General features: G+C 32.0%; 1 protein-coding gene across 2 annotated transcripts in view; it reads right to left on the reverse strand.

Moving 5' to 3' along the window:
* Positions 1-27,948, reverse strand: part of NOVA1 (NOVA alternative splicing regulator 1) — a 142,431-nt gene that overhangs the window by 2,222 nt on the left and 112,261 nt on the right. The window contains exons 4-5 of one of the 2 annotated variants that reach the window (XM_031453522.2): positions 22,127-22,198; positions 1-850 (exon numbers count right to left, since the gene is read on the reverse strand). The exon at positions 1-850 is cut by the window's left edge and continues 2,222 nt beyond it. In XM_031453522.2, coding sequence (XP_031309382.2) covers positions 1-850; positions 22,127-22,198 — 922 coding nt within the window. The remainder of the gene's footprint in view (positions 851-22,126; positions 22,199-27,948) is intronic. The other variant, XM_064485872.1, reaches the window with a different exon arrangement.

The raw sequence follows: 27,948 nt of genomic DNA on the forward strand, positions 1-27,948 counted from the left end.
TCTGTATCCTTGCACCAGTCAACTCCTGGTATTCCACTAATGTTTTCCCTCCTTTGCCAAGTATTGCACCAACTAAGTTTTCTGGCACTGCTATTTCAACTACATCCTTTGATCCATCTGTGGATTTTTCTGTTCCTAGAATGGCACTGGCAGCTAGGGGAGAAGCAGCTCCAAAATATCCATTGGTTGCAGCAGTAGCAGCAGCCAGGCTACCTAATGCAAATGTCCCCGCCGTACCGCCAGCTGCGCTGCCACTGGCTGAGGCTTCACTGGCATAGGTGGCCAACAGATTGGCTGCTGCTGCTGCTGGGTTGGCACTGGCAGCTGCTGCAGCCAAAGCCCCCGTTGCTGCTGCTTGACTGAGACCTAAACCTAATGTGTTGAGATTATATCCATAGCTGGCTAATGTATTAAGTGCAGAGGTGATGGCCACCAGGTCATTGCCTGTGAAGCCAGATAAAACTGCTGGAAAGGCTGCAACGCCAGCAAGGTTAGCATGTCCTAATAGCCCTGCGGCTGCTGCAGCGGTTGGTAACACTTCAGCAGTGTTTGCATAAGGAGATCCGGTTGGATTGGAATTTGCCACTGGACCTGTAACATTGGCATAACTGATATTGAGACAGCTGCCACTCTGTGGATCCTCTTGTATCTTCTGGATGATAAGTTCAACAGCTTTTCGGTTTTGTTCAGGTTCTCCACTCACAGTGACAACCCTCTCTTGCAGGTTGATCCCATCGGGTTTCTGGGAAAGCTGCACCCAAGCCCCTGACTGCTCCATTATAGCCTTCACAGTAGCACCTCCCTTCCCTATTATCAGACCTGCTGTGCTGTTGGGAACTATAATCTTTACCTGTAATTGAAAAAAATATGTATAAATAATACTTCTGTTTTACGCACATACATTATATTACTTTGCTATCCTAGAAAAAGTAAAATAATTTGAAAATCAGTTTAAACAGAACTTATGAAAGACAGAAATATCACAATTTCTAAAGTGACATTAATCACACTTAATACTATTATCCTGTAAAATTAGAATTTTCTAAGGAAAAGGCAATTTTCAGTTTTAAATTATTAAACAAAAATTTTCCTTGAGTCTTTGTGAATTTTACAGACGTTATAAGAAATTAATATGTTTAAAAAAGAGGAAATCATAACATTTCATCAATGGTAACAATTTTATATAGCTCCTAAATCAAAACACTGTTGATGATTCTTTACCTACTTAGCTTTAAGAATATCTTTGCTCTAAAACATATAAAAACAAAGAGTGCAAGATTATAAAGCAAAGTTAGTAAAGATAAAAGTAGGAAATTTCTAGTTTGAGTCCCTTTAAAACATTAATTTCATGTTCCTTATCACCTAGTAACTTTTGTGTTGTTCAATACCTTACTTGTTTCATGGCTAATATTTTCAGAGATGGAGTTCAATACATTTATTAGTATTAGTATGTTAATTTTTCAACTAAACTCACACCAACATATAACTTTATAAAAATAACAAATATTTCTAAATAATTAATAATAGAAAAATTTCAATTGCTTTTAGGTAGGTTAAGGCTATTTGAGTACGATATTACCTGGATGTTCTATCTAAATTTGTAAAAATAAATATTTTGATTAGGTAAACAATTATCTTTTTGGCAGTAATAGCTACATTTTAAAAAACAGCTATAACCATATTATCAGGTTACTGATAAATTACTGCAGTCACATGAATACGTAAAACGATTCAATGTGATCATACAAAGTATAGGCGTTTTAGCTAATTTGTATTGAAATATCCAGCCACAAAACCCAGCATATTTTTATTTATTTAATAATAATCAAATACCATTAAAAGAAGTATAAAATCAGTATGGTATTTTTCAAAACCCCTAAAATTAAAATATAGACATTAACATTTAAAATTATATTTTGGAAGCACAAAGATACATATGGCACTGTTTTATGACTCATTGGGGAGATAAAAAACTGTGAATGTTGTGTCACTGAAGTAACTGCTTTCTTGTTCCAGACATTTAAATGGGCAGGCTGAAAAAATCTGTTGAAATTTGAGTAGGAATTTAGTTGAGATAGTCTATGAGATATTTCATTAGTTAATTTTTGGCAAGTATTGCCACGCTATCTGTAAGACACAGATATGGTTAAGTATATTAAAAAAAAAAATAGAGCAGACATTTTTAGGAAGGTAACAAACAGTGAGAGTATGAATTCAAATTCTAAACTGGGTTACCTCATAAATATATTTACAAATATTACACACACACACACAAGTTTCCACACGTATAATTTATAGTCACAGTAGAATTTTGCTTCATTATGATTTGTCTATAAAATCATTTCTTTTTTTTTTTTTTTGAAAAAAATCTAAATTTTCTAGAAACATTTCTTTGGTATGTCAAATATATTCCTCATATTCCCCTGATTAAGAGCATTCAGTTTCAAGAAGTAGGCTGATAAATAATTTTTAACATGTTAATTTGTTAATTTTGTTCACAGACTTTTTGGTTGATAATTATTTGTCTAAAATGCTGAAGTATGTTAAAGTGATATAATTAGAAAGTTAAACCATGATTACATCTTAACACCAATTATAAAGATGAAATAGAATTATCCTTATATTTTATCTTATGCACATGAAATATTGGGAAAATTTACTTTTAAGGATTTAAATATCTGAGTGTTAAATATGATTATGTTTTATAAATCATTATTTCTTTCAAAATTTTTTGCAATAAAATATTGTTGAAAACATCTATACTGACAAACCGAGGTGTTTTAATTTTTTTATAAAGAAGGATATATTAATCAACCAAGATTTCCAAAAAAGTTGTTCTTAACTTGTTTTAAACTCTAATATCACTGTTGTTTTGTTCAATGTAATGACTGTATGATTATAACCCAGGAAGAGAATAGATCATGAAAGGTTAATTATGGGGACTATCTTACAGACTGTCAATAAAAAGGAAATATATAATTTTATAACATCCACTCTAAAATCACCTTACACTTCAACAAGGTGTGTGAAGATGATGTTAATTTCTACTACACTGCAGTCTCATACTATATTTACTGCATCTACAGCTTTTTTTTTTTAAACTCCAGGACTAGTTCTACCCTTCCAAAACAACTTGTAAATATGTGCACAGGACTTACATTACTTACACAAGCACATTAGCATGTTCTTCCTTTTTTATTTTCCCCTTTAATCATCTCTCTTTCTTTTAAATATTCAAAAATTCTGAAATAATGTATAGTTCAAAAATGGTATGTAGACTTTTCATAAAAGTAAATACCTTCTGAGAAATTGTATCTTTGCAAATCGAAGAATTACACCACATCATCTATCTTTACGTTAAAGATGTCTTTATGTAGTAAGCACACTCCCTGGATTTTAGTTGTAACTATTTGAAGTAATCTTATATAAAATTTTGTCAGCCATATCTGTTTTATCAAAAACTGATGTAGCCCCCAAATTTTGTTGGTATAACTGACATTTGTCCACATATAACTAAAGTGTGTTATGATTTAAGAGAAGACATTAATGATGGCATATTCATATTTATAAAATGTAGCATTTATTAACTTTAGAGAGTAATAATTCTGCTTACAATTAATGATCTTAGAAATCAGATTAGAAAATTAAAGGAAATATAAATATAAAAGTTACTGAATTCCAAATTAAATAAGTAAATACTTAGTAGCCTAGCCAATGAATGTCACCTGACTTTTATTTCTAACACAAGGACATGAAAAACCTCTTAGACTTACACTGTCTTTTTTCCCTAAAAAATTAAAAAAATATATCCATATTTATTTGCATACTTAATATTAATCTAACATGGACACAGATAGGAAAGAGACTCTCTGAAAAGGAAAACTTGAGACAAAAAGAAAAATTAATTCATTTGTAGATATCTCAGAGAGAGTAATGTTCTATTTCCATTTAATGTATCAAGTCAGAGCCAAGAAGAAGTGAGACCCAGTGTGGAAGCCTGGAGATGGTTGGCAACTGAACACTGGGTGGGGGTCAGAGAAAAGGAGTGTGGAGACGTATGTGAGATGGCCTATTTGCTTACTTAGATAAAGGAACACAGCATTTACCAAAAGGAAAGTCTGTGCATTGACAGTGTTTACTTTCCCACTGAAACAGCAAACAGCAAATTTTAATTTTCATTGGTGAAGTCTGTTAACATACTTACACAGTTTTATGTATTCTTATTCTAAAGAATTGAAAGAAAAAAACTGCGTCTTAAACAGCATACAAATTATTTGGTGTAAAGTAACTAAATCAGACACATTCTTGACAGTTACAAATCAGTTTTCCCTTCAGAGCTATGATCTGTAGTTATTACCATCTGCAAGATCTTTTATGGAATGCTTACTGAGTGGCCTAGGCTCTGTGTTGGGAGCAAGAGATAAAGGATATATATGACACTGTTCCTGCCTTTAAGGAACTTCCAGATGAGGTGATGAAAACACATGTGTAAATGTATCAGTGCAGTAAAGTCTTAGAAGTGCCGGTACAGACATACATAAAGGGTACAAAGGAAACAGGGCGTAGGGTATAGCACAGTGGTAGAGTGTGTGCTTAACATGCACAAGGTCCTGGGTTCAATCCCCAGTATCTCCATTAAAATAAATAAATAAATCTAATTACTCCTCCCTGACGCCCCCCAAAATAAATAAAAATAGTAATAAAAATACTTTTTAAAAAACAAACAAAAAAAGGAGACAGAAAGCCTAACTGTAAGAAGAAGGGGTAAGTAAGAAAATCTTTGACAGATGATGGTCATTTTCATTTTCGTATTATCAGTTTCCTATTCTTTACTATCAGACATTCCCATGAGGTTGCTCTTTTGCTGTGTTGGAGAGTTCCTGTTCAAACCTAAACCTATTTTAGTAGTGATGATCTGTTTAAATAATGGTATTATTTTTAAGGAAAATAAATTTTACTTAAATTTTTCTTATTCCTAGACTTATAATTATTTGTTATATCAAATAAACATGAGGTAAGATTAACAATATAATTATACTAATTCTACTAGCATCGACTTTTCAGAAAAAAACGTAAAAATAATGAAACGAGTGTTTCTCTATTTGCAACCACAAAAGAAGAATCCCTATTGGAACTTATGAAAAGAGTTAAAAATACCAAGTAGGTAGGTTTTAATGTTGACATGTTTCTGATTAAAAATAAGCATTAAGAATACATTTACATTAGAGAAATGCAAATCAAAACTATAATGAGGTATCACCTCACACCAGTCAGAATGGCCATCATTAAAAAGTCCACAAGTGATAAATGCTGGAAAGGGTGTGGAGAAAAGGGAACCCTCCTATACTGCTGGTGGGAATGTAGTTTGGTGCAGCCACTATGGAAAACAGTATGGAGATTTCTCAAAAAACTAGAAATAGAGTTGCCCTATGATCCAGGAATCCCACTCCTGGACATATACCTGGAGGAAATTCCAATTCGAAAAGATATATGCACCCCAATGTTCACAACAGCACTATTTACAACAGCCAAGACATGAAAGCAATCTACATGTCCATTGATAGATGACTGGATAAAGAAGTTGTGGTGTATACACATACACACACACACACACACACACACACACACACACTCTGGAATACTACTCAGCCATTAAAAATGAAATAATGCCATGTGCAGCAATATGGATGGACCTAGATTATGACACTAGGTAAAGTAATTCAGACAGAGAAAGACAAATGTCACATGGTATCACTTATATGTGGAATCTAAAAAAATGAGATAAATGAACCTATTTACAAAACAGAAACAGACTCATAGACATGGAAAACAAACTTATGGTTACCAGGGTGGGAAAGAGAGGGGGAGGGATAAATTAGGAGTTTGGGATTAGCAGATACAAACTACTATATATAAAACAGATAAACAACAAGGTCCAAGAGTATAGCACAGGGAACTATATTCAATATCCTGTAATAACCTATAATGAAAAAGAATATGTATATATACACATATGTATGACTGAATCACTATACTGTACACCAGAAACTAACACAACATTGTAAATCAACTATACTTCAATTAAAAAAAAAAAAGAACACATTTACTCCTTGCCAAATAAGAACTCCAACTCATTATGGTCTTAAAAAGGAATGAGACTGCCTGTAGGCATCAAATTTCTTCATTATCATGGCAGGAAAACTACTGAACTGTTTCATAAAGCCATACCTTAAAATAAATGCATAAGAAGTTTCATTATAATTTAAGATAGTTCAAGTAATAGTATGGACTATTTTATTTAGGGTTGCCATATTATATACTACATATATACTGCTTTACATTTTTAAAGCATTTCCTATCAATAGTGGATATTTATTATTTCATTCCTTGAGTCAGCCAGTCAGCTGACATCAATCTTCCTTCTGGCAAGAGACCTCAGTTTTCCTTTGGGAAATACCCTCTCTCACTCTCAGAGCATGTACATCAGGTGAGGCTGGCAACCTTCCAATACCTCTAGATGTGGAAACATGACCTAAGCCTGACATATCACTTTCCACACCACTGGCAGGTACTGATTTGTGACTGAGCATGTGACACAGGGTGGTCCAGTAAGAGCCTTAAAAATCTGTGAAATTGTTGAGATAAAGCTGTGTGTCTAATCTAGAACAACATATGCCTGATATTTGAGCTATCATGTCATGATATGAAAATAAAGTTAACCCAAATAACAGGGTCTAGCATTCTGGTATCTGAATCTAACCATGTCTAAAGCCAAAACAGAATTAATGTAATTCCTCCCCTTTCCTGGTTAATCCATTTGGAATTGGATTTTAGTAATTTGTAATCGACCAAATAGTAAGTTTGAAAATATGTTCTTGTTATATCATGTAGTACCTGCCTACCCAAAAGAAATATGACATTTTATTATATCTCCTCATGCTCTAAAAGTCAAGATGTCATAACTCTGGTAAAGAGACACAAGTGTATTACTTAATGCATATTTTACCAAGATATACCCTACATGAGCTAACACGATAAATCTCTTTCATTTCTCTAATGCATTACTCCTTAGGCGACAGAGGCACCATTTATTAGTGTCCAGTGGAGATGCACGTGTCACTTGAGGGGATCTGCACTAAATTGTCAACTGAAGTAAACTGATAAAAGTATACCTTTTCTTTTGAGTATAGATTTTATATACATAAACTGTCTTTCTAAAAAGTACTGATTTGACAAAATATGTACAACAGAGCTACATGAATTTAAGTATCTAAAAAGAATAAAGATGCAGCTCTTCTAACTCTGTACTAGTCTGTTTAATCCATTTACTTTTGATAACCAAATCCAAGGAAGTACAGTTTTCATCAGCATGTCTTAATATCTATCATAAAATACCATGCTGCCTTTTCTCATATATCCTTACCCCCCACCCACCACCACACCAGGTTTTAAACCTGGAAGCCATCTGTGCCTTCTCTTGCTCCCTAGATCTCTACATCCTGTTATGCACTGTTGATTTTTTTCCCCCCTGAAATGCTTCTTGCCCAGTCCTACTGTTTTAGCTGGTCTAAAGTAATGTGTGGTGTAATAAAAAGAATCTAGAATTGGCAGTTAGGACATATGGGCTCTCACCCTGGCTCTGCTTTGTGACCTTTGTCAAATCGCTTCAGTTTCATCACCTGTAAAATTGGACAACTGGGTAAGACTGTGGATGAGTTTTTATTTTAGCATTATTAAAAAACCTTACTCAATAGCCTTCAGTGATTCCCCTTCAACTACTCACTAAATTATCCAGATTCCTTATGCAGACATTCCAAATTCTCCATACCCTGTCTTCAAATTGTCTTCCCAGCTTCATCCAAACTTTGCTGAATCCAAACTTTGCCTGCTAGTTCCTAAATATACTTTCTATTAGTTGTTTTTCTAGGTCTTTGCCTTTGTTTATTCATTTGTTCCAAACGACTAAAATGTTATCTATATCCCTGCACTGATCTTTCCCTTAAAACTCATACATTTTTGCTTGCAGAAATCATATATGTCTTGCAAGAGCAGCTGGAATGCAATATACTTTGTAAACTTAATCCTGGTTTTCTAAAACCGTATGTGTCAAGACTACTTTTCTTCATTTCTTATTATGTTACTCATCCTATAACATCCTATTCATATTAGAGTGCAACAGATATTTACCTTACAGAATTTTATCTTCCTGAAGGCCAGTTATCTTACTTAATTGTGCATTTTCTGTTTGCACTTGGTTGAAATTATCAGTTGGAAAACTGTTTAAAAAATAAAGCAATAAAAATATACAGATTTATATAAGAACTAAATAACTATTTAAAAAATTCCATCATGGCCACACACACACACACACACGTGTGTGTGCAGGTGTGTGTAAAATATAATGCTGGGTTCTTAAAACAAAAATAACATTTTTTACTTTATCCTCTCTAAAATCTAAAATTCAAAGATTATATTGCAACCATACTGAAATTAATTAAAAAAATAGATGTTTTAATAGTCATAAAATTACTAAAATCAATAACACAAACTTAAGGTTATTTAAAAATCTTATAAGATTTATAATAATTAAATATGTACTATATGCCTTTTTCTTAAATTTTCATCAATGTATTATATTTTACCCATGCTATTTTGTATTTTCTTACTCATTAAGCTTGTGGTTAGGATTCTTTAGCCACAGAAATGTAGTCAGATTGGCTCTAAAAGTCTAGAATATATTAGTGTTTACTTGATTAAGTGCTGAACTGGATCAATTAATAAGATGGCCCAATGATGACAGTGATTACTGCCTCAATCACAATTTGTAACTGGTGCAATTACCTCCCACACCTTGCTTTGCTTTAAGCAATAGCATTTTTTCCTCAAAATAGTTGACTTCGAAAAGTTTTGTGGAGATTGTACTTCATTTTATGTCTTCTTCCAAAGGCTATACTTTATTTCCCCCTCCGGCTACAAGGTATGGCAGAGACTGAAAGACAGTATACTTCTTTTTGGAATAAGACACTATTCTCTTGCAATAGACAGAAAATGAATGATAATTGCCACAAAATTTCGAAAAGAAAATGAAATTTAACTGAACCTTTTTTTTTTTACTTAATACGTTTTTCACTTTGCTCCTTGAAGCATTATTCAATTTTCTTTTCTTTTGGTGACTGCATACTTTAAAAATACATCACATTACATTTCAGAGAGGGATACACTTAGGAGTAAGAAAAACAGGAGAAATCTACTCTTCATATGTTAAGAAGGAAGAGAAAAAAAGCATTTCAAACTATTTCTGTTACGTTGATACACTGAGGTGATAAACACGCTAGACATAATTGTATCAAAAAGAATACTACTAGAAATCAAGTAATTGTGAAGAAACCATGAGGGCTGTAAATGATAAACTATTATAGGGCAGCTTATTATTTACAAGTGAAAATAATTTGGGGTATTAGCTTCTTAATGTTTACTAAGCCAGATTTTACTAAATTGAGGTTAAATTTCTGGAAGTCCCATTTGTCATCTCTATCCATTTATCAACTTATCAAAAAGCTTTTGAAACTATTATTATATTATTATTATTTTAAACCCTCTCTTCTTGGCTCAGCTCTTGCAGGGCATATATAATAAGGTATGTGTTCAGAGTTCTTAATTCTGATTAGTGAAAAAAAGTGTTTGAAATATTTGGATTTTTATATGAAAAGTAATATTTTCAATTAAATATTTTAAAGGTTATAACAATCAATTTAAAAAGTGAAAAACAGGTATGAACATGAAAGTAGAGTCATGTGTTTGTTCACTGTGTTCACAGAAGCAGGTGATGGAAAAGGGGTGAAAGATAAGGACAAAGGGAATTAATTCTATTTTGGATATATTAAGTTTGAAATGCCTACCAGACATCCAAGTGAAGATGTCAAGTAGGTGATTGGCTATGGGTCTGAATATCAGAGGAAATTTGAGAGTTAACGTAGAAAGCCATAGGAATGGATAAGGTAATCCAGTGAAAGGTAAAAGTGAACAATTAAATAGTGAACAGCAAAGAATTGTGTTAGGACAAGAAAATATTTAACTTCTAAAATAATCAAAGACATTCAAAGTGGAAAGGTAAAATTCATCACACAAAAAAAGCAAATCAAATGTGAATGAGGGAATGGTTTAATTATTAATCTCTTCCTTTTAAAAAATATCTGTGGCAGTATATATTGCCTTTAGGAAATCACCTTATAAAATACATTAAGTTATGAAATAAGCATAATCTTTAACTTTGTTTCTCTCCTTCTGTGATCCTTCTGGGAAATAATCCAAAACATGGAAAATGTCATATACACAGAATGGTGTAAAGACACTATATGAAATTATAAGATGGGGAAGATTATCTATGCAAAATTTTTAAAAATATAAGTATATAATGTAGAATTTGGATTAAACAGTGTAAAATTAGATGCAGATAAAATGGAAATAAAGAAAATAATAGAGATTGGGTTTCAGATGAGCTTTTTTTTCTTACCATATAAACTTTGTCTTATTTTAATTTTTTAAAAGCAGTATAACAAAGGAAATAGAAAAGTTATCCCCAAATTAGGCGGCTGAATAAATAAATCCTGCAAAGGCAGAATAAACAATTCACTTAAAATAAATTTAGCATATTTCTGGTATTCACTGAACAATTATTTTCTGAGTGCCAGGCACTGTTCCAGATGTTGGAGATATGGAGATAAATTAAAAGGATAAGACCTCACTTTTATGAAGCTTCCAGTCATGTGGTATAATAAAGACTATTAAACATTTAAATGTATATAAAAATGAGTTGATAAATGACAGAAAACTACATTTATAAAACATTTTTAGATTTTTAAATAAGAAAATTTAAAATCACTGTTTTAAATAAAAATCATGTAATTATGCTAAATGCCTGTTTAGGAAAACCACAAAGTTAATTTAGGAAAATACAGCGATTTAAAAGTCCGAGCTTGCTCATGAATTGATTTAATAGTCTGCAATGTAAGCAAATTAATTTGATAAGATATTATTGGAAGTAAATGTCTTAACTGTGTTTGAAAATTGATCTCTCTTTAAACTTATGTAACTAGGTAATTAATTAAGAAAAATTTCACATTTGGGTAATTTTGTTTTTATAAACTTTTGATTAATCCATTTTCACCATTAAAATTAAGTATTATTAGTTAATAACAGATTGATGTGCCATATTTTGGCATGATTTAAAATATTATTAAAACAAAATTATAGGGCTATTTATATTTTACTAATCATGCCAACTCAACATTTCTTTTATTTTAATTTCACAAACAGTCTTTCAGAAGGTAATACTTAATTTTCAAAAAATAACAGGCGCCTTCATTTCACTATCTTACTAGTAGAAGGAAGTTGATAATTTACTATCACAAATGACTGTCATTAAGAAAATGAAAATGTCCTGAATTATTCTTATTACATTAATACTTAGAATAAACAAATAAATATTGACTGTAAAATTAAAATGTTGAAAATAAGCTTGATAACTACCCAACTTTCCTATCTTACATATTTTTCATTTTATACAACTTTATTTGAAAGATGAAAAATTGTCAAGTGGATCTACTGCACATTTCAGAGTAGTGACGTATTAAGTGCTTTGGTTACATAAAGGCACATATAATGTTCTGCCTTGCGATCACGTTTGGTGCAAGAACTACCAGAGCTATGATTGCAGGGAGAATGCTGATGAATCAGACCACCTTTACCTACTAGATAGTCTAGAAAGAAAAAGAATATTGCAAACCTGTCTACTTACCAGCCAATACTAGACAAGGCATTCTGCATTTTTACCAGTGCCTAAGACATATATGGGATGTAAAATAAGGAACATTACAGAGCGACTATTTCATTAACTCTTTTCCACTAAAGTGTACTACTTTCTTCAGTCTGAAAACTTGAAAAGCCCTAGGCTTTCCATAAATACAAATGTATCTTCATATGAGATCACACCTTTACAAGGGACTTTGGAAAGCCACAGAACTTGCTAAATTTACCAAATGGTGTGTTATAATTCTAACCTGAAAATGTTAATGGTGTGCTGCTTTCAGCAGTAATTCTTAACTTGCTGTCAGGGAGATCTTCTGATGCCCACCACTGGATGTGAAGAACATATCATCTACAGCAATCACACTAACAAAAGATCCCCACGTTAAGTGAACCTCTAACTCTATTCGATAATAGTCAAAAGACTACTATCACAAAATAGTGATAACACTAACACCCTTCAACTTTTGCACAAATCAAATATTTTTTCCATATTTTGGTGTTTATCAAATAACATTCAAAGTGTATTATTCCACAAAAAAGTCAAATTAAAGTTTGTGAAGAGATAGTGCTATATAATACACAATTATATACTTACCATTATTTTTAATGTACTATGCATTTTTCATATAGTAAATGATGTTTCCTAAATATCAAGAGGCTTCAGGAAATACTTCTCTAACTCTTCAAATATAGATGCCTGATCTTATCCTAGATCAATTAAATAAGAACCTCCATAGGTGATTTTGATGTGAGGCTAGAATTGAGAACCTTTGACATATTAACAAAGAATAAAGGAAAATATTATAACTATTACATGAGCATTTAATGTGACAGAACTTTAACATATGAGACAACCACCATATCCTCTGCTAGTTACTAAGGGCCTCCTCTAGCCCTGAAGCTGTCTTGTGATCCTTCTTGAAACTCCTCCATAAAGCATCTCACAGCTAGGACACAAAGGAGTTAAGTAGTTCAAACAGATATCTAATGTCAAAAATGGTCCAATCTTTCCCTTTTGAAAAGTTCCCATTTTATACTCCTTAAAATGTTGCATATATCACAACTGAAGTCATTATTTTTTATCCTGTTTTACATTCTCTTAGTTAGCATTTTAAAAACGAAGTAGAAATATAAAAAGAAAAAGTTAATAATGTTCATATTCCTTGTCATCACCATGAAGATACATGAATACAAGATATTCTTTGACTATTAAAAATAGGACTATCTGTTTCTTAGCAACTTGGTTTTCGTTAGTTAATATATTATGAACACTATTCTAGGACAATTTATGTAGCTCTAGCTCATTATTTTTAATAGCTTCACCTTATAATATTCTGCAATACCATATTTATTTAGCCACTCCTGTTAAAGGTCAAGTTGTTTTCCAACCTTTGCCACTGTAAATACATCCTTGTCTCCAGATTTCTATGTATTGGTGCATTAAGTTTTACTGTATAGATTCTCAAAAGCTGTAATGTTAGAGCATTTCTTAACTGTATGAAAGATTTCTCAACACTGTATGAAAATGATTATTTCCTATATCCTGGCTAGTACTTTTAATTTATAAACACACACACACACACAAACACACACAGGCACACACACAGAGCTTAATTTTTATGTTCCTGATATATGTGTATTATAGACACACACATGAAATTTTATCTGGGGGGAAAAAGGTATAATCCTGTGATGTTAACTCATATTTTCCTGAGGCCTGGTCAGGTTAAAAATGCTTTCGTATGTTTATTGGGCATTTCCATTTCCTCTTCTGTAAATTGCCTTTTCATAATCTTTACCTATTTTTCTCCTTTTTTTTAATATCTAGGAGTTCTCTAATAGAGTTAATAATTTGTTGTCATATGTGTTCAACATATTTTTTCCAAAGATACTGTCATTTTTATTTATTAATGGTTCATTGTGCTTACCAAAATATAAAATATTTATATATTCAAATGTTTTAACCTGTTCCTTTATGCTTTAGATTTCCTTCTTGCTTAAGAAAGTCACCCTCAACTTGATTTTACACACTATAATCTGATCAAATAGTCCTACAGTTTCAATTCTGAATGTATTAAGATTTATTTTTATAAAATTGTACAGGGTAGAGGTCAAATTTAGTTTCTTTCAGGAGGAAAGTGAAGTATGCCAGCACTATTTATTAAATAAAATATTCTTTTCCAAAAGGAGTTAAAATGGTACTTAAATGTTCCTCCGGGCAAGGCAGTGTTCTAAATGTTTTCATGTATTGAATCATTTAAGAATCATGACACTCTTATGAGGTAGGCACTATTACCATTCATTTTACAACGAGAAGACACTTGGTGAAGTTGAAGTTTTGTTAAATCAGAAAATTAGGAAGTGGAAAGATTTGATCTGAAGCCAGGAATTATGGCTTGAGCTTACAGTTCTCTCAGTCCCTAAATTATACTACTTTCTCAGTGTATGATAGAAAACAGTAAGTTCCCATATATACTTGGATCTATTTCTAAAATCTCTTTAATGTTTCATTAACCAATTATATCTGTTTGTGTTAATACCACATTGCTTTTATTATGATAGATTTATAGTACATTTTAATGCCAAGTGAAGTACTTAGTCCCATATAAATATTACTACTTTCTCAGTAGTAACTATTTTATTAATTGTCTCATGGCAATTCTCAGGCATTTATTTTTTCATATGGATATTAAAATCATTTTGCCTTATTTTACTCTCCCATAAAATGAGAAAAAAGGACTAAAATGAGAATTGCAATAAATTTACAGTTTAATTTAAAAGGCTTGATATTTCTATGATATTAAATTTCCCTTCCAAAATTATTTTGTCTGTCTATTTATTAAGGGAATGTTTTATGTCCTTATATGAAAATTCCACATTTTCTTAAAATGGATTTTGTGTTTTGGTCCAATTTATTCCTGAGAATTTTTTGAGATTTTGGTATGTATATGATATACACACACTACTATGAGCCACAAGAAACTGCACTCAAATATCAGTAATTTTATAAGGCTCATCCTAAAAGTAATAAGCAAAGTACATAAAATTTAACGTGTATAATAAAGTCAATAACTTCATTTAAAAATAACATTTGGAATTCACTATTTTTCTAGGACTTTCTTAAATAATCTTCTAAAGAACACTACCTTGACATTGTACTCAGACACACACATGCACACTGAAGGAAAAAAAACTAATTTTCATATTTTGTTGGAGAATTAAGACAATATTTGAGACCAGAGCCTGACTGGTTTCCCCTGCGAAAAAAAAAAAAACCAACAAACAAAAAAATACTTTCAAATTGTGATCTGAGTACTATAAGGAGTAAAATAGAAGTCTAACAAGGCTTTGTCTCTTTAACTTAACCTCTTATATCATCAAAAGTGTTCCTTTCCCATTGGTTTATATTTTTAGAGAACTTCTGTGCAAGATTTTGTTTGAAGAAGGGATTTTCAAAAATAAAAAGTGAGTTTTTAAAACAGGCATTATATGTAAATTATGTAGTAGTCTATGAAGCAATGGAGAAAAAAAAAACCCTGCAAAATAAAGCTAATCAGGAGTACTGGAAGAAAGGAAAGGCCAGGTTGCAATATTAAATAGGCTAGTCAGGTAGACATTATTGAGAAGGTGAATACTGAACAAAGACATGATGGCTAAGATGGTGTTAGCCAAGTAGATCGTTGAGACCAGAGAATTTCATGCAGAGAGAAAAGCAAGAGCAAAATACCAAGGCAAGAGCATGCCTAATGTCTGTAAGGAAACACAAGCAGGTGACTGGCTGGGGTAGAGTAAATAAGGAGGTGAGTGGTAGGAAATGAAGTGAAAGAGGTAATGTGGCAAGGGCCAGATCTTGTAAGTAAATGGATGTCACTTTGGGAATGTTACCTTTTATTGAATGAAACGGGAAACTACTGCAAGTGTAGGCAAAGAAAATTTTTAAAAACTGATATATTTTAAAAGAAATACTCAGTTGGCTCAGTGGAGAAGAGACTTTGGAGAGCAAAGGTTGAAAGTCGGGGAAACCTATATAGAGACTATTGCAATAATTCAGGCTTGGACTAGGGTAGCAATAGGTGTAATGTGCAGTGGCTAACACTCTATATGCATTTAAAGGTAGAGTCAATGTTATTATTTCTTACAGGAACTGGATTTGGGGTGTGAAAGAAGAGAGATGAGGATGAATCCAAGATTTCTGGTCTGAGCAAATGGATGTATGGAATTGCTTCAACTGAGTGGTAAAGGGTATGGGTGGAGCAAGTCTGGAGGAGTTTTTGGACTTCTGAATCTAAGATGTCCATTAGATGTGCATGTGGAAATGCTTAGTGGGAAATTGGATATAGTCTGTAGTTTCACTCTGAGATCTAGATTAGTGATAAATGCAAACCCAAGTTATGGGGGGGGCCTGAATCTTACACAATTTTAGGAGACATCTTTGGGAAACACTACATTCAAAACTATAAACATAAAATTAGGTGAGGGACTTGTAATAAGCCTGTGCAAGTGAGAAATTCTAAGGCTTAAGCTTCATTAGTTCATTGTAAACTTGCCTCTCATTGGAGACATAAATTTTGCAGCTGTCGGGATATAAAAGCCAATGCATTAGACGAGGAGAAAGAAAAGCATACACGCAGACGGAGTCTCAAGTTTTAAGACCTAGGTCACTCTAACATTAAGAAAGATGAGCAGAGGAGCTAGCAAAGGATTCTGAGATGAAGCGCATGGCATGATACAGGAGGAAAAGCAAGAGTGTGCAATATCCTGAAAGCCAATAAAGAAAGTATAACAAGGAAGTGAAAGTGATAAACCAGGACAAACACTGTTGATAGGTCAAGTAACATGTGGATTGAGAATAGACAACTGGAATTAGCAATGTGGTCATCACTGATGTCCTTAGCAAGCACAGTTTTGGTAGAATGGTGGAGACAAAAACTTGACAGGAGTGGTTTGAGAAAGAAAAATACCATATGATATCATTTATATGTGGAATCTAGAAAAAAAAAAGAAAAAAGAGGACACTAATGAACTAATCTACAAGACAGAAGCAGATTCGCAGACATATTAAACAACCCTATGGTTACCAGGGGAAAGGGAGTGGGAAGGGATAAATTCAGGAGTTTGAGATTCGTAAACGTTAACCACTATATATAAAAATAGATTAAAAACCAAATTTCTGTATATCACAGAGAGCTATATTCAATATCTTGTAATAAGCTTTAATGAAAAAAATATGAAAACAAATATATATAATATATATACACCCACATATGCATAGCTGGGATATTATGCTGTACATGAGAAATTGACACACTGTAACCGACCATACTTCAATAAAATCAATCAATCAATCAATCAATCTTTAAAAAAAAGGGAAACAGAAATAGGAAAACAGAACAGAGAAATGAGTTTTTTGAGTTTTGCTACAAAATAGCGTAATAAATAGGGCATTAGCTGGTGAGGGAAGTGGGATTAAGAGAAGTTTTGTTTCGTCTTTTAAGATGGTAGAAAAAACAGGTGTTTGAATGCTGACAGGAATGATGCCACAGAGATCACAAACTTGACAGATAAAGGAGAGAAGGTAGAACTGCTGAAGGGATGTCTTTGAGTAAAGGAAAAATAATGAGGTTTAATGTGCAACTGAAATTATTGGTTTTAGACAGGAGCAGGGAAATTTTATGGTATAGATGAGAGGTAGAATATGTGGGTAAGTGCTGTTGGCATGAGTCTGTGGAAATTTTCTTCAATTTTTCTCAGTGAAGTAGGAGATAAGATCATCAGCTGGGAGTGAGGATGGAGCAAGAGACATTGGGTGTTGTAGCAGGGACAGTTCTTAGAATGGCCCCATGATCTCTGCCTCCTTGGTGTTATGCCTCATATAATTCCCACTATTAAGCGTGAGTAGAAATTGTGACTTGATTCTAATCAAGGGAATATGGCAAAAGGATGGAATGTCACTACTCTATGCTGTATGGCAAAGGAGGTGAGAAGTCACTCCTGTGTTTAGGTTCAATGAGACTCCATCTTGCTAGCACACACTGGAGAGAGATTTTCCTGTTGGCTTTGCAAGAAGCAAACAGCCAAGCTGTGAAATGCCCGTAGAAAGGGTCACACAGCAGGGAACTTGGGCAGCATCTAGAATGTAAGAGAATCTCTTGCCAACAGCCAGGGAGAAGTCTGGGCCCTCAGTCATATAGCTACAAAAAGCTGAATGCTGCCAACAACCTGGATGAACTTAAAAGTGCATTCATCTCCAGTCAAGCCTCCAGATGAGAATACACCCCAGCTGATACTCTGATTGCTGTCTTGTGAGATCATGAGCAGAGGACTCAGCTAAAGGTGCCCAGACTCTTGACCCATAAAAAATACGAGATAATAAATGTGTGCTGTTCAGGCCAGTACATTTGTGGTAATCTATTATGTAGCAACAGAAAACTAATACAGTGGTTGAAAGGAGAACTTATGAAATAGTCATACAGAGAGTAAAAAAGTGAATGGGCTTATGACTACCTTACAGAATTAGTGGTCCATTTGAGATACGTGGTCATGAATTCAAAGTAAGAGCAGTGAGTTTTGTGTTTTTCTGTAACTATAGCAAAGGTGCTATATATGAGTTACCTATCTTCATTTGCTGTATATGTTTTGATATACAATTTCAGATTTTAAGTACATAAATAAATGTCTACAAAGCACTTATTTCTGAAATTATTCTTTTTACCCTTTATCCTTTTCCTGAAATTTGAGAAGAATCCCAGGAGAGCTAACAATCGGGAACCTAAAATTAAGACTAGAGTTTAATTTCTGGCACCGTTGATTAATTACCAAAACCATTTTGTTGAATCTTGAAGTGACTGAAAAATCTAGTATCGATAACTTGGAACTGGGCCAACCCAACTGATTCTGTTTTATCTTTTTAAAGTTTAAACACATTACTTAAAGAATCTAACTCTATATCTTTATGTCTGCCTCTTATTTAAAATTCTGCATATAAAAAATGTCAAACTTGTAACTTGCAATATGCAAATGCATGCAAAAAAAAGTGTCATCTGTAAAACTATCAGCCCTAACTAATTTTTCTTTTTCAATAGGGAAATAATAGCAATTTGATTTATTAGTTAAACAAGTAACTTAGTACTCTCACTAAGGAAGAAAGTGTAGAGTAGCTTAAGCTATCTTAAAAAGCATACAGATACTCTGATTACAGAAATATTTTAGAGTTGAAAAAGTAGCAATACTAGTATCTTAGAATCTTTCTTTATAGATAAAAGTCAGTTTTACTGAGCTATTTTATGCTTTATTATTTATCATTTTAAAGAATAATCTTTTTTATCATTGTTACCAGAAAGAAATTTCAGAAAATTAAAACAAATTTAAAAAAAAAAAAACCCCATAGCCTAGCATTTATATGGTGACCAGCACCTTCTAAAATAGCAATGTTCTAAAAATAGTTAATGAATTTATTATCTGAATTTCACAGAAGGGGAAACTGAGGCCCAATTTACTCAGTAAGAGTCAGAACAAAGATTTGATTATACGCAATTTGGCTGCAGTCTTGACTTTTAACCACCATTCTATAAGGCTTCTCATATGATAGTCCTTTAGTTTTCCAGGGGAAATTATTCTAGACCCACAACATTGAAGTTATAGTGTGTCAGTCTGATCTGTGAAAACAGTCTGACCTGTGGAAACATGAGGGTAGGAAAGTGAAATTCAGTGTGTACTGAAACATATGTAATCATTTTTAAAAGAATAAAAAAGATTTTTAAATGCTGAAATGGCAGATAAACCCTACTCTTTAATGTATTTCCTAAGCTCTTTATTTTGGGGTTTTCTAAATATTAATAGTTCCTTAGTTCTTTTTATCACATTAGTTTGTAACACAATTTATTCTGGAAATGTAACTCAATCATATAACTCATTTAGCTATTATTGATGACAATAACCCAAATAGTTGTCTGGATGTGCTTTACATTGGCTTACAAAAATTCACAGCAACTTTCACCAGCAGAGGATGTAAGATTAGCTATAACACATAAACAAGAATTTTAAATGTAAAACAGAATTCTCTGGCTTTAAACCATTTCTGTCAGCTATAAAACTGGAGACTTATCTGCTAAATTGCTGGGTAAGAATAAAGTAAACTTAAATGAGAAATAAAAATTTTCTTTTAGGTTTAAAAGTCTATTTTAATTATGGAGAGTTTAAGATGATCACATTATTATTCTATCTTTGTTACTCTCATAGACCTAAGTCAATATAGCAAAGCTGAATTAATTAGGATTGTCCACAAGAAACAATTGTGAGCGATCTAAAAATTGAATGAACAAAAAAGATACATTATCTTCAGTCCTACTATATGAATAGAATCTATTGGGAAATACTGTAGGGAATGAAATAATTACAAACTACTAATAACATAAAGATGAAGGATAACTACAATTCCTTCAATGAATTTAAGGATTTTGTTTTGCTCTTTTACATCTTGCCTCATGTTTTCCAGGAGGTATTATGGTTGTTTGTACAAGAACAGAAGAAAATAGAATATAAATAAAACATGCTAACAAATATGACTGAGAACAGTGGACAGAGTATAAAACCACAGATGACTTATATCCAAATTAGAAAAAGACTTGGCAGAGGTGGATGTAGTAACATATCTAGTAGTAAACGTCAACAAATAATTAAATCGTTTCAAGAAATCATTTTATAAAAAATTCACATTCATATAAAATAAAAGAAAGAAAAAAGAAATCTAGCTTCAAAGACAAAATTATTAAGATGGTTTTTCTTTCTAGATCCAGGATTTTTTACTTTTTACGTTGAAAAAAATCATTTTGTTTTCATTGCTGTTGTACTCATTTGTCATGTTTTTGTTTAGAAAAATGAGGTACAAGAGAAACATTAAAAACATAAAGTCAGTTGTTTCCACAGTAGTCTTCTATATCATATAATTAAAGCTCACATAAGAGATAAGGTATGAGTGAAAATGTATATATACTTTTTAACTTCACGCATCAAAAATACAAGCTTGGTTATCACTTTATGTAGCACCATTACCTTCAAAGAGAAGTTCTGGGTTTCATCACTAGACATGTGTACTTTTTAAACCAATTTATTTGGGCTAAAATGTGACCATTATAAGGTATATTTGTTTGAAGGGAACACTACTGCATAAAATAAAAATCAAGCTCCTGTTAATGAATAACACCCTAAATGTTAGTTCTGCTTCCAGTTATTTTAAAATTTTTCCTAAGGTTGCAAAAGTATTAGAATGGATAAATGAGCAAAATAATTCTGACAGCCTTATATTAGATCATATGCAAAAGCCACATTTAATATACTTAGCAAATATAGTTCAAAGTTAATAGTTTATTAGTCAACTGTATTAAAAATATATTAAAAGATAAGCTTTTGTTTAATATTTAAATAATCCCATAAGGCCTTTTATTAGTAAAAAAAGTGGAAATAGTAAAGAAAATAACATTTCTCACCTAAATGAAGCTCAACTCAGACAAAATGAAAATGTGTTTAATCATTTTAATAAATATATTTTTCAACATTTGTCATATTAAAAGTACAGTAAGGCTCTGAATTACATAGAATATTTTAGATGATTTCCTTAAATGTGCCAAAAATAACTACATTTTTGAAGAATGTCCTACAAATATTCAGTACCAAAACAATCATCCAATTAAACTAAAATATATTTCTAATTGCAAAGTTTGCCACTTCAGCAAAGAAAAGGCTACTATTAAATTCTAAAAAAGTACCATTTCCTGAGTTGTTAAACATAATTAAAATCATCACAAATACCAATTTCCAGTTACTTTTAGACTGCTAGAAATGCTTTTCATCAAGTTTAAAACTGTTTACACAGAAAGGCATATCTGAAATAAAAAAACAAATAAAAATGCATTCACATTTAAAGATATACCTTTGCTCAATAAGTCATGTTTACACATTTATTTTTTACATATATGATATTCTTAACTTATATACCAAGAATCCTAGGAAGAAACAATAAGGGAGATTATAAACACCAACTCAATAAATAACCCTCAGAGCACCATAAAGTCATAATTTTAAGGAGAAAATCCGAAATTCTAGTAGTCTACCATCTGAATATATTTTTGTTATCTAAAGCTAAAAATGCATATAAGTTTTCAGGAATAATTGATACTTCTTTCTCAGGTTATTTGGAATCTGATCATGGTGCACATATGTGAATGAACGAATACATCCTTAACCCACCATTATCTTTTTCTCCAGTGTGCAGGCAATCACCCGTGAAAAGTATGGTGTAGATGACAGGATGATACTGTACCTGATTAGCTCTGGAGGTGGTCATGGGATCAGATGGAGAGGACTTGGTGGTAGTTGGGGAAGATGGCAATGTCTGGGAATAAAGCAGTTCAGGAGCAAATCAACCTTTATAAGCCTTAAACTGATTATTTAAATAAAACAAAATAAAATAAAATGTAATATAACGAGAACAAAATCCTATAAACAAATTTTTCTCCTATTCATTCAAATTTAATGGAATTTAAGATCAATTAAGTAACTAATGCATGTAAATATGCATGCATAAGCATGTAAAAATAAATTCATGACTTGAAATCATGATGGTGACTGATAAAAATTCACATGAGTATTAAAGGTATCCTGACCATATTCATGAATAGCAGTCTCTTTTCTTTCCCTCTTGTTTTCTTGGGGGAAAAGAGATCTCAAACAAAAATTCAAGAAATTTAATGAGCAAAACTGAAAATCATTTTCCTATCAATGAATACAGTCGGGGATTGGAAGAAGTGGTGAAATGGAGTTTACTTTGGCATAAAAGTATCCACCTACTTAATATGTTGAACAACACCAACAAGTTGATTCCACATGAATTTAGGGTTCCATACTTAAAAGCAATTAAATTTGCAGTTCTGAGTTCTTAATATCATATTATCTTCTAAAATATTAATTTTTAATAAATTTAGAGCCCGTCTGAAAATGTAAACATTAATCTCACATTAATAAACAAATAACTAAAAGCATATTAACAAACTGCCATAATATTTTCATCATTTATGCTAAATACTAAAAATTTATATAGGTGAGGGATATAATATATAGTAGCATCATCAGCCTGTGTTGAAAATAAGCACAAAAATATTAAGAATCAAATTTATTGTTCACTTCTAAATGCATACACATACTATATATAAAATGCTATATGAGACCGTAATATACTTGTTGAACAATTCATTAAGGTATCTTTAAAACTTCTCATGTCTAACAGAGTAACCTTAAAGTTTGTGTAAGATGTTAAGATTTTTTCTTTTTAAAAAAGTATATTTTCACTCAGCAAATAGCATCACTTAAGTTGTTCCCTCAATAGATAATATTTCTTAATAGGTGAAATTGGGTGGTTTATAAATTGACAAAATTCTATATGGACATGTTTTATATTAATATATATCCATCAAAATTACTCAGATATGAGCAAAAGCATAACTTTAAAGGTGCAGCAGTGTCAGGAAAAGCAGATGAAATTACTTAATACAATCATATTTATGCATTTAAGATTTCAAAAGCCCTAATTTGGATAGAATAAAGCATTTAAGAGTAGAAGACAAGACAAAAAATTCATGGACTCCTGCTTAACACATTGTTCTCAAGTAACAAAGTAAGACTGGTTCTAACATCAGATCATGTGTTAAAACAGTCCACTCCACTCCTCTAGTGATTCTTGGCTCTTAAGTTAAAACCTAAGATAATTTGAGGAAAATGTTGAGTTGAGTTACACCAAGGTTTTTGTTAAATCGTATTTTAAAAGGGGAGAGGAGCTACATTCAGAAGTAAAACCTCATAAAAGAAGGAAAATTTTCAAATCCTTTGTTTTCTGGTTTTGCTATTTTTAGTAAATTCATTTTATAAAGTCATTTCTTCAGGGAGACTTTCATTTCCAGTCATTAATAAATGCAGTAGTATTTTATTTTCCATGTAATACTATACTGAGACATATGCTACTGACTTCGTGCTACTCTTTGTACTCTTTCCCACCTCTGGTGACACCTCTTATTGCACAGATTTCCTGGGAGTAGTTAACATATATTTAAAAGTCTGCTCTGTACTAATCTCAAATTAATTATGAGGTTGTTGACTAAATAGACGTGAAATAAATCTAGAGTCCATCTATCCCAATATAGGTTAGAAACCAAGTTCGTTAACCTACACAAGTGTGAGATAGGTGTTTTGGGCTCTTCTATTCCCATCGTGGTAAAACCAGCTTGAAGTATCACAAGTTTATTATGACAACCATCTAGCCCTGAGTATGAATTCTCAGCAAGGTCTTGAAATACTGCAAAGAACTGTGTGGAAAAAGTAGTAACATCAAGCAACTAAGGACTTGTAGTCATTAAAATTAACATTACCTTCTGTCAATTTATTCAATACCTTTTTGTTTGGCATGTACATGAAATATTGGGCACGTATTAATAACTGACACAACTCATATTCATCAATATCGCCCTTAATAATTCTGATGCTGTTTCTTTCTCATAGAAATAAAAACAGTCATTTTAAACTTCTGGGACTATGTTAATATGTTTAAAATTATTAAATGTTTGGTTATTAAATACCATATTCTGATAAGAAATTAGAGTTTAATATTTTAAATAAAACAGGTGAGAAGTATATAAGTTGGGCTTTAAGGGATAAGGTTGTTGAAATGCCACAGTAAAACTGTCTCTAAATATATTTTCTTGTTTAAATTCCTAAAATAACAAACATGTAATGAAGTAAACATGTGATTAAGTTTTCTAGTTACCTATTAGCCATATAGATAGATACTTTTAAACACAGAAAGTCTCCTCCCTTTACAAATTTAGCTTATAACAATGAAGAAATTCCAGGAAGTTTGCATTTCAGTTGTTTTTCAAACACTAGTTGTAAAAATTGTTCTAATAAACATATAAGTGTAAATATATTAAAGTAATGCCTTTAATTTAAAAGGCTCTGTTAATTGGATTAAAAACAGCTTTGACAGTTGTTCTCAACCACACAAATAGAACAGAAAAATTCTTAATATTTCAATGTACAATGTACAATATGTTTGCTTCCCTAATATTTTAAAAACAAATGTTTATACTTATTTACTATGCAGACTGAAAGTTTAAGTAGTTTCAAGTTCAAAATCATTTAGTAAGTTTCTGATACACATCTTAAAGATGTAATTACCTGAATAACCATATAGGAACAATATATTAAAATATTTGTTATAAATAACAGTTTAAAAGGCTATATACTCCTAACCTCCCCACCTTTTAAACACTTACCAAATAGTGATTATGAAGGGCACAGGTATTTTTTTAGCACAATTTTATCTTTCAAATGGAAAAGTGTAATATTTTATTTACATGACACAAATGTCTATTTAAGAACTCTGCTTTTAATGACCAAAGCTGAACTATTGCAGAAAATTTTGAAGTGGTTTATAATTTTAAAATAGTGGATCTTCTGGAATATAAAATAGCTTTTAAAAATTCAAGATTTAATAATAGTCATTTAATCAAACGTAGATTTAACTAGGCTTTTGGGAATAAAAACTAAAAAGTGATTACAAATTATAAAATGCATTCTCGTTAACAAGTGACAGCTTTGCTGGACCAGAGAATATTACTATAAATAAATTCCATAATAAATAAGATTACCTTCAAGCAAATCTACAGTAACAGACTGTCAAGAACCTCTGATATTTATAGACATAGTGAGAACAGCAATGAACAACAAATCTCAATTGTAATTTGGAATCTATTACTAGTTGAGTAACATTACTCAAGTAATCACCTTCCCAAACCTCTGTTTTGAGTTCTGTTAAATAAATCTGCACACTGCTCTATAAGAAATAGTGGATAAACTATTTAAATATGTAATTGTCATCTTTAGTTTTTCATCCTATTATCCTACCTTTCTCCCAATGTTTGAACTCTCTAGAATCGCTTAGCCCTAATATAAACTCATGCTGTCCAATTTCAAAAGGTCTTTTAAAATTGATACATATTCCATAGCTTATTTTTCTCATAATTGCTATTCTATACCTTTATCCTTCTCTTCAACCATTCAATCCCATGCATTTTATCTTCCTTTCACTTGACAGTTTTTATTACTTGAAAGAAATCATGATTTTCCAAAACGAGTTTCCTTATCCACTACAACTGACTTCATTTCAACCTTTTCAGTTGTCCAGACCATTTCTTTTTCCCCGTCTTCACATTTTTCTCACTATAGACAAAATTGTGACTTCCCACTCAGACTTCCTACTCTTCATGGGCCAGGAGTGTAACCTCCTCAACTGTTATCTTTCCACCACTCCTGAGTCATTTTGTTCCCTTAGTAGTCTCATCTGTATTTGGCATCTCCAATTTCTCTGCCTTTTCACGTTCCTTTTTATTCTTTAACATAAGCCATTCCCTCTTGAGTAGCAGAGGTTATGTGAGTCTTTCTGATCTAACTTGTATTCTTTTCCTTTTATATCCCAAATTTCAAGTCAGCAGTTCCCACACTTCACATCTTTTTCTTTTTCTTTTTACCTAACCAGCCTCTTTTCCCTTGGGAAATAATGTTAAGAAAGAATGACTTTGCTCTCAACATGTGATTGAAATTAACTTTTTAAATCCCCAATGACTTTGTATTAAAAATAGTTACTTATTCTTGTATTTTTCTTTGGAAATTTGATCCTTTTTAGCATCTTTCCTTTTACTTCCCTTGCTTTCTCACAGGGAATATTACTGACTTCTCTTTTATTTTTATGATTAATAAGGAACACTTACTATGAACCAGGTATAGATCCACTCAGTTAATACTCACAATATCCTTATGAAATATATTACTATTACTTTTCCCATGTTATAGGTAAAGAAGTTGAGGTTTCCAGAAGCAAAACATCTTGTCTAAATGTACACAGCTAGTAAATTAAAGAGCCAAGATTTGAACCCAGGCAGTTCTGTTCCAGATCCTATGCACTTAACCACTATACTATAATGTTTCTGACTTTTTTTTTTAGGTAACCGCTTCTTTATCTCATTTGTTTGCTTTTTTTTCCCTCTCCTACACTGAAGGTGTAAGTGAAATTATCACCTCTACTGCAATTAAGGATCTGTAGTTTCAGTTTTACATTCTCACCTATGCTTCTATCAAAGACTACTTCAAGAAAAAAAAATACTACCTACAATTTATTCAATTTGCTGAAACAAACAAACAAAAATATTATCTCAAATAGGTGCCTGATTAAAATTCACTAGTTGCTTTCTAGAATTCGACATTTTGCTAGGCTGAAAACCAGATATAGTCATTTTTTATTCTCTCATCATCATTTTAGAACTGGAAACAAATCAGTCTTACAGATTTCACTTTGAAACATCTTTTAACTTGAAGCATTTGTGTCAACTTTCACTACCAAAGGAGATTAAGTGTTCATCATACTGATCTTAAAAATTTGCCTGCTCTCTTAACTTCACTCTGATACAATACTTTCCATTTCAAATGAGGTTCTCTTCTTGGCGATGCTTACTCAAGACTGAAAAATCCTGAAAGAGAGAAATCTACTGGATTTTGTTTCAACAGCATTACTCAAACTTAGAGGCCATACAGCTCAGTGTTAAGATCAATCACCAGTTACATTTCCTTGAGTAAGTTACTCAATTCCTCGAAGCATCAGCTTCTATAAGTATAACATGGACTCTGTACTCTATACCTGCCTGAGAGGAATTTTGCAAGGAAGAATGAAATGAAAAGTGCATGGCATAGTGGCTAGCATGAAAACAGAATAAGCACCATATATATCACTATTACCATTATTACTGATCCTTCATTTTTGACCATAAAACTTTATTTTTTCCCTGACAAAGATTAACATCCCCTGAGTTTGTGAGTATCACATAGAAGAAGTTTTAAAAATACTATCTCCAAAACCTTCAAATCTAAAGATCTGCATAGTAGATCACTCAGTAATTGTCGAAATTTTCTTCTCCTACCAATATCTGCTCCTACAAGCACCCTAAGAATCTGGGTGGATTTTTAGCACAGAAGAGAACAAAAGATAGAAGTGCCTCCTTTTCCCCCATACCTTCCAGAGAAATAAAAAGTGCTCTTTGGGGA

This window comes from Camelus dromedarius, chromosome 5 (assembly GCF_036321535.1).
Source record: "Camelus dromedarius isolate mCamDro1 chromosome 5, mCamDro1.pat, whole genome shotgun sequence".
NCBI classification, from domain to species: domain Eukaryota; kingdom Metazoa; phylum Chordata; class Mammalia; order Artiodactyla; family Camelidae; genus Camelus; species Camelus dromedarius.